Genomic DNA, 8,069 nt, shown 5'->3' with positions numbered 1-8,069 from the left:
GAGAGAGAGAGAGAGAGAGAGAGAGAGAGAGAGAGAGAGAGAGAGAGAGAGAGAGAGAGAGAGAGAGAATGAATTGCAATGGATGCTGGAGATACACATCTTATCAGGAAGATGTTACAGCTTCCAGCCATTAAAGAGCTGCAGAGCCTTGGGTGACACCTGCTAGGGTGTCTCTGGCCATTTTTTTTTTTTAAAAATCTGAACTTAGGCTGACAAATTGGTCCTGCTCACCGGACGAGAGGGCGATGGTGCTGAGCTTCACTCTGTACAGGTTACTTCGGACCCTCCAGTGTTGAACCATAGGGTATCCCATAGCTTCATCGTATCGAATGTCACCTGTCAATAGAAGGGAATATTTGTAGCTTATTAGGGGTGGGCTGTGGGCTCCTGGGTGCTCCCTGGACTTGGTGTGGTTTCCCTGTAGATGTCTCATAACCCAACTAGGGAATATAATGAGTGCTAGAAAGGAGGAGGGTTTGGAGAAAGGAGCAGGAGGAGGAGGAGAAGGAGGACTGTGGGGTCCTTGGTGCATCCTGAGCTTGGAGATGTTTTCTTACCCAACTAGGGAACATCATCAGTACTAGAAAGGAGTAGGGTTTGGGAGGAGGAGGAGGAGGAGGACGACGACAACGACGATGACTGTGGGGTCCTTGGTGCTTCCTGAGCTTGGAGATGTTTCCTTACCCAACTAGGGAACATCATCAGTCCTACAAAGGAGTAGGGTTTGGAGAAAGGAGGAGGAGGAGGAGAAGGAGGAAGATGATGATGAGGAGGATGACGATGATGACTGTGGGGTTCTTGGTGCTTCCTGAGCTTGGAGATGTTTCCTTGCCCAACTAGGGAACATCATCAGTGCTAGAAAGCAGTAGGGTTTGGAGAAAGGAGGAGGAGGAGGAGGAGGAGGAGGAGGAGGAGGAGGAGGAGGAGGAGGAGGATTGTGGGGTCCTTGGTGCTCCCTGAGCTTGGTGTGGTTTCCTTGGAGATGTTTCCTTACTCAACGAGGGAACATCATAAGTGCTAGAAAGGAGTAGAGTTTGGGGAGAGGAGGAGGAGGAGGAGAAGGAGGAGGAGGAGGACAACTGTGGGACCACCACCATAGAAAAGTCAAGGTTCCTACCAGTTAGCAATTGGAGGTTGGGAAGAGGTTCTGATAGCACTCCACGACACTGTTCCTCAACCGGTAAAGGAATGACTACCAACGCATCAGCCAGCTGGGGAAAGTCCTTGATGAAATTGTTCTCCCTAGGGAAAAAGAAAAAAACCCAGAGAACTGAAACACAGTGATTTGGACACAGTCTGGGTGAAGAGGATGGAGAGAGGTTGACTTGGATTCCCAAGGGAAAAGACCAAGACAACTATACGCAAATACGAACAAGGAGAAAGGAAACACATCAACGTTACCACATGTCCACCATGAACGATAAAAAGTCCCTTTTTTACATCTGGAATCTTGAATCCAGAGGTGGAGAGGGAACCTTCTGAATCCAGAATACATCGTACCTGGTTTTCCCAAAGGAGCTTTTTTTTTTTTCAGGAGGCAACTGGACTTTCTTGTTGAAGAGGTTTCGCTTCTCATCTAAGAAGCTTCTTCCGCTCTGACTGGACGGTGGAGGAATGGAAAGAAAAACGAAGGAGAAAAAAAAGAAAAGAAAGAAAAGCAAGGAAGTCCAGTTGCCTCTTGAAAAAAAGGACCTCTGGGACAACCATGACCTGGATGACTGAGAATCTCCATGGATATAATACAACAACACCAAATCCATAGCTCCCAGATAACATTATTTTTAGACAGACTTCTAAATTGCGTCGATCTAATTGAAAGGGGGAAATGTGTGTGGTTGGGCATGAATTTGTATGTGAGAGAGATAGACAATATAAATATATGAAGAAATGTGTTATCTTACTGATGGTCTTCAAACTTGGCCCTTTGATGACTTGTGGACTTCAACTCCCAGAATTCCTCAGCCAGGCACGCTGGTTGAGGAATTCTGGGAGTTGAAGTCCACAAGTCATCAAAGAGCCAAGTTTGAAGACCCCTGCGCCAGACAATCCAATAGAAGAAACGTAATGCAAGCATGAAGGTAACACAAGGCAGATACACAACAGAGCTGCAAAACCAGTGGATTGGGTTTCCTGATAGCCACAGTTGAGAGGAACGATTCCCTCAAGGTGAGCATCACTTATCAGGTTGTCCCACGTTCTTCTCGATGCCAACAGTCACTTTAAACCCAAGAATGCCCAAGATAGAAGCTTGTCTACCCCAAGGATAAGACACTCGGACACCGACTGAGCAACGTGATACATGCAGTACAGTGAAGTGGGACCTGTGCAGATTCAGAGAAGAGCAACTAAGATGATCCAAGGCCTGGAGACTAAAACATACGAAGAACGACTACGGGACTTGGGTTTGGCTAGTAGAGCCTATGAACCAGATGAAACGCACAATCGCTGGCAATAAGGAAAAACTAAACCGAAACAAAACAGGAGCACGAATTGCAGACTGTGTCTGATGAACTGGAGACCTGGTGGGGGGAGGCGGTGCTATTAAATTACACCTTTCGCTTTCTATCAGGAACAAGGATATTGGAAGAAAACAAAGCTATATTCCTCTCGGATCGTTGCAAATCTCTTTATTTCAGCTTCAGCGGCTTCCCGAATCTTGCAGTTATAACACAACATACCGTTGATGGAAGCCCTTTGACTCTGCATTTGTCGTTTGGAGGGGAGGTGTGTCTAGGTCTTCTTTCTTTCTTTCTTTCTTTCTTTCCTTCTTTCTTTCTTTCTTTCTTTCTCTTTCTTTCTTTCTTTCTTTCTTTCTTTCTTTCTTTCTTTCTTTCTTTCTTTCTTTCTTTCTTTCTTTCTTTCTTTCTTTCTTTCTTTCTTTCTTTCTTTCCACAGACAATAAATGCAAGGATCAAACATGGTTTGTGCTGGAGAGGATAAACAGCTTTTTGTCTACACAGGACAGCTCGGGCATCTGCAGAATTGCTGACCACAGGAGCAGGAGCACCTGGTTTGGCAGCAGCTGCCACCGGAGAGTTTTTCCCCTGATAGATGCTGCTGCAAAGCACATGTGCCAGATGTAGACTTTAAAAAGGCCCCCCTGGCATTAAAAAAAGAGAAAAGCAATAAATAAAAATCAGAGCAGTTGTTTCTCTCGTTGCTTGGTTTCCCTGGGAGCGAGATGGGAGGGACACCCAGGGCTAGACAAAGTCTGTCCCCCTCATATTGTTGCGTACATCTTAGCACAAGTCTCCAAAGTACCCTAGAGGGGAAGTTTACATCTATGCAACATTTTACTTTGGAATAGTACTATGCAGGAGAGGAAAAAAAATCTGTCTTCCCCACCAGTTCTCTTTCCATCAATGTATTTTCACGGCTGGGCATTCTTGCGCTGATTTCATTATAAGGCGAGGATGGGTCCCCATTCTTAATTTTGGTTGTGAGTTATCTTCCTAGGGAAAATTTCAAGGGGGGGGACATTTGTGTGGAACTTTTGTAAAATGGGAACGGAGAAGGAGGAGGAGGAGGAGGGGGAGGGAGAGGGGAAAAGGAGAAGGAGGAGGAAAAGGAGGAGGAGGAGGAGGAGGAGGAGGAGGAGGAGGAGAAGAAGAAGAAGAAGAAGAAGAAGAAGAAGAAGAAGAAGAAGAAGAAGAAGAAGAAGAAGAAGAAGAAGAAGAAGAAGAAGAAGAAGAAGAAGAAGAAGAAGAAGAAGAAGAAGAAGAGGAGGAGGAGAAGGAGGAGGAGGAGGTGGTTGAGGCTGAGGAGGATGAGGAGAAGAAGAAGGAGGAGGAGGAGGAGGAGGAGGAGAAGGAGGAGGGGAGGGGAAAAAGGAGAAGGAGGAGGCTTGGAGGGAAGGTCGTACAAAGTAAAGCTTTGGCATAAAGGCTTTAGCATAATATGCTAAAATAAGGAAGCCATGTGCGTAAGCCATTTGGCCTCTGACTAATAAACGGAGAGATATCTTTGAAAGAATTGGTTCCTACCAGGACGTTTAGCAAGAGATGGGAAGGAAGGACACTTGGAGAAGCCACCAACTTCCCAGGTCTGAAAGCCCAGGAAGTTGAAAACGGCCCAGCCAATGGCAGTGGCAAATCCTTTCGGGTACCACGCTGAGGGGGAAAAAAAAAGTACTATTGTGTCCCTGAAATCACCAGAGACTCAGTTGTGTGGAAGGAAACGTCTATCTACGCTACAAGAGAAGAAGGTGCAGTTCTAGGACTCAGCCAACAGAGGGCCGTACATGCTTTGGAACACGGCACATAAACAATTATGGGAAAAAAGATTTTCTTTCTAAACGGTTCCATGTGACACGCGTTCCTTGATAAGAGCAGACCCCTAGGGAGAAAATGCAACGGGCTGAGGTTGGGAGGCCCCAGAAGGCCCCAAAGTCAACCCTTCCAGATGTGTTCCTTTTTCGTGCGCAGGACAAATGTGAACATTAAGTGAAAAGCTGCTGTTCAGACACCACTATTTGTTCTTTTGTCTTAAGAGTCTTTGATAATAATAATAACAACAACAACAACAATAATAATAATAACTAAAAAGTCGGATTAAATCTGGAGATCATCCAAGGCAAAGTTAGGAGAATCTATGGCTCTCCAGATGTTGCTACACTGCAACCGTCATAAGTTTGAATCATTTGCCAAGCGTCTGAATTTTGATCCCGGGACCGTGAGGATGCGACAACGGTTGTGTGGAAAAAACAGTCATCCGTCACTTTTTTTCAGTGCCGTCATAACTTCGAAGCGTCACTAAACAAAGTGCGGTAAGTCGTGGTAAGGACTTACTGTGGTAAGTGCTTTCGATCCAAAAATTTTCATATTGAAAAAAGAAAAAGCTGCTAGTTGAATCGTTTGAGGAGGCTTAGAGTTGGGATCCAGTTCATTAGAGGTTTAACACACAATAGCCACTCGCTGGTCTTGTCTACATCTCTTAGAAGACGTGACCAGCTGGGAAATATTTATTATTACAGAATCTGGAACACGAGGTCAAAAGATGCTCACCCGGGATTTGGCCTCCTCTCACAACTCACCAAAGCCTTGGCAAGCCTTGAAGGCATGGGCTTGTAAACTGAGCTTGTTTTATTAGGAGTGTTACAATGAATAGTGGGGAGAGAAAGAAAACCCTCCGACTTAGGCACAATTTATTGCTCATTAAATCTGGGAAAAGGTTAGTAGCAGGAAGGAGGTGTGGAAGGAAGAGAAGAGAAAAGAATAGATGCAATATAGAAGAGAAGAGAAGAGAAGAGAAGAGAAGAGAAGAGAAGAGAAGAGAAGAGAAGCAATGGAGAATAGAACAGAACGGAATAGATGCAATGGAGAAGAGAAGAGAAGAGAAGAGAAGAGAAGAGAAGAGAAGAGAAGAGAAGAGAAGAGAAGAGAAGAGAAGAGAAGAGAAGAGAAGCAATGGAGACATGGTTGTTCCAGCTTGCGGGACTGGCCTAAGGGATTTTAAAGGGGTTTTAATTACTTTTAATCAGATTAGTTGAAATATTTCTTTTTAATTAATTTTAATAGGTGTATTGTATGTTTGTATTTTATCTAATTGTTAGCCGCCCTGAGTCCGAAAGGAGAAGGGCGGGATATAAATGTAAATAAATAAATAAATAAATAAATAAATAAATAAATAAATAAATAAATAAATAAATAAATAAATAAACAAACAAACAAACAAACAAACAAACAAACAGAACAGAACAGAATAGAATAAGGAATAGAATAGAATAGAATAGAATAGAATAGAATAGAATAGAATAGAATAAGGAATAGAATAGAATAGAATAGAATAAGGAATAGAATAAGGAATAGAATAGAATAGAATAGAATAGAATAGAATAGAATAGAATAGAATAGAATAGGAGTTGAGTAGAATAGAATAGAATAGAATAGAATAGAATAGAATAGAATAGAATAGAATAGAATAGAATAGAATAGGAGATGAGTAGAATAGAATAGAATAGAATAGAATAGAATAGAATAGAATAGAATAGAATAGAACACAATGCAGAATAGAATAGAATAGAATAGAATAGAATAGAATAGAACAGAACAGGGGACCCAGAGGGTTCCTGAGTGGTGCTTGATAACTTATCGGCTTTCTTACAAGGTTCAAGAGGACGGAAGCAAGCAAAAATTAAACTTTCCAGCCATTCCCTCGCTCGGCTTGTGTTCTTCACACACTGCACTTATCGGGCTACCAAGAGCAAAGCAGGGGGGGGGGTCTCCAGGGAGAACTCAGCAAATGCAAGAAGAGGGTTCTGTTTTAAACCTATACATTTCAAGACTCCAAAAACACGGAGATAGATATTCTATCTACTTCAGCTAGCTGGAATTCTCTTCAGTTCCTAACCCAGCTGAGCATAACAAATTTCCTTTCCTGGCTGATGCCTCTTATTAGGTAGCGTCGTCTCCGCAGAACCAGCTCTACTGTTAGGCAAATGACTTTATGGAAGTCCTTGGTGCTCTCTGAGCTTGGCAGACGTTTCATTACCCGACTGCGTAACGTTATCAGTGCTACTGAGGGTGGGGTTTGCTATCTGATTATACACATCCGTTCTCAGCTTGGCAGTTTTTCTTGCAGACGTCTATGGAGATTCTCAGTCTTCCAGGTCATAGTTATCCCAAAGATGCTTTGGTTTTTCTTGGAAGATGTTTCGCTTCTCGTCCAGGAAGCTTCTCCAGCTCTGACTCTTCAGCTCTTCCATTCCCCACCATCCAGTCAGAGCTGAAGAAGCTTCTTGGATAAGAAGCGAAACATCTTCCAAGAAAAAAACAAGAAAGTCCAGTTGCCTCGTGAAGAAGCATGTTTGGGTTTGCTTGCAGACGTTCCACTACCCAACTAGGTAACATCATCAGAGCTAGTGAGTGTGTGGTTCCCTATTTATACACAGTAGCTCTGAACTTGATGGTTTGCTTGCAGATGTTTCACTACCCAACTAGGTAATATCTTCAGTGCTAGTGGATATGTGGAGTTTGCTCAATATTTATATATAGTAATTTGATCTTCCAGTGTTGGTGCGGGCGAATGTCTCCTAGATACTTCCTTAATTACGGTCTTGTTTTCTGCTTCCTCTACTTCAGGGGTCCCCAACTCCCGGTCCGTGGACCGCTACCGGTATGTGGCATGCCAGCATCCGGTCCACACAAACAACCAAAGCCCCATCCGTGAGATGCAGGCAGCACAGAAAACCACGCACCTTCCAGTCTGTGGAAAAACCTCTGTCCACAGAACTGGTCCCTGGTTCCCAAAATATTGGGGGCCTCTGCTCTACTTGTAGAAGACTTCTTTTATTGAAGTAAGGATCAGAGAAATGTAATTAGGAGTAACCTATCTGCAATTCTATAAGGATGAAATTTCTCCAAGTTGTAGGTTTGGGTGCAAAACATGCCTTAACGCCAACAAAGCTGAGATTCATCAGAAGACGCTTGCCTAGGCTGTATTCTGTATTATTCAGCAGCTATCCGAAACCTAAATTAGCCCCTCGGATGGTGGGTGAGTGAGTGGGCTATCAGCATTCTAATATAAACTTATCGGGTCTGTAAGTGTGAGGTGCTGGAAATGAGTCAGTCAATCATCTCTGGCAGAAAGCCTCCGGCTTTGTCGTCTTGGCAGCCTTCTCTATCTTAGCTGCAGCATACTAATCGAGCTGGTGACTGGCATGCTTAATGCAACCCTTGTGTTGGAGAGGAGGAATTCTCCAAAGGGTGGAAGCCAAGTTGGTCTTCCTTAATCGCCGCTGAATTGAGAAAACACCCAGGTAGCAAGGAGAGACATGACAGAGATGGAGAAGAGGAGGCAGAGATAAAGAGGCGAGAGAAGGAAGGCTGTTGCGTTGTCCCCACCAAGACTTCAGAACGTGGTTGAGGTGGTGGAGACATCTAGATGGGGTGACATTGTTCTCCAGGAAGTTATCACAATCCAAGTTACCAATAAAGGAGAATATTTATGGCTCTGGGTTGAACTGTGGGGTTCTTGATGCTCTCTGAGCTTGGTGGTTTTCTTGCAGATGTTTCATGACCCAACTAGGGAACCTCATCAGTGCTGGAAGGGAGTTAGGTTTGCAGGGAGGA

The 8,069-nt window shown here is 43.9% G+C and overlaps 1 protein-coding gene across 1 annotated transcript in view; it reads right to left on the bottom strand.

Annotated features, from left to right (window-relative positions):
• Positions 1–8,069, bottom strand: part of ASTN2 (astrotactin 2) — a 208,859-nt gene that overhangs the window by 71,425 nt on the left and 129,365 nt on the right. The window contains exons 13-14 of the mRNA XM_015817424.2: positions 1,118–1,242; positions 232–336 (exon numbers count right to left, since the gene is read on the bottom strand). Coding sequence (XP_015672910.2) covers positions 232–336; positions 1,118–1,242 — 230 coding nt within the window. The remainder of the gene's footprint in view (positions 1–231; positions 337–1,117; positions 1,243–8,069) is intronic.

Source organism: Protobothrops mucrosquamatus, unplaced genomic scaffold (genome assembly GCF_001527695.2).
Source record: "Protobothrops mucrosquamatus isolate PMUCROS unplaced genomic scaffold, P.Mucros_1.0 scaffold587, whole genome shotgun sequence".
Taxonomy (NCBI): domain Eukaryota; kingdom Metazoa; phylum Chordata; class Lepidosauria; order Squamata; family Viperidae; genus Protobothrops; species Protobothrops mucrosquamatus.
Note: the sequence above shows the minus strand (reverse complement) of the source record. Positions and strands in the feature narration are given on the sequence as shown.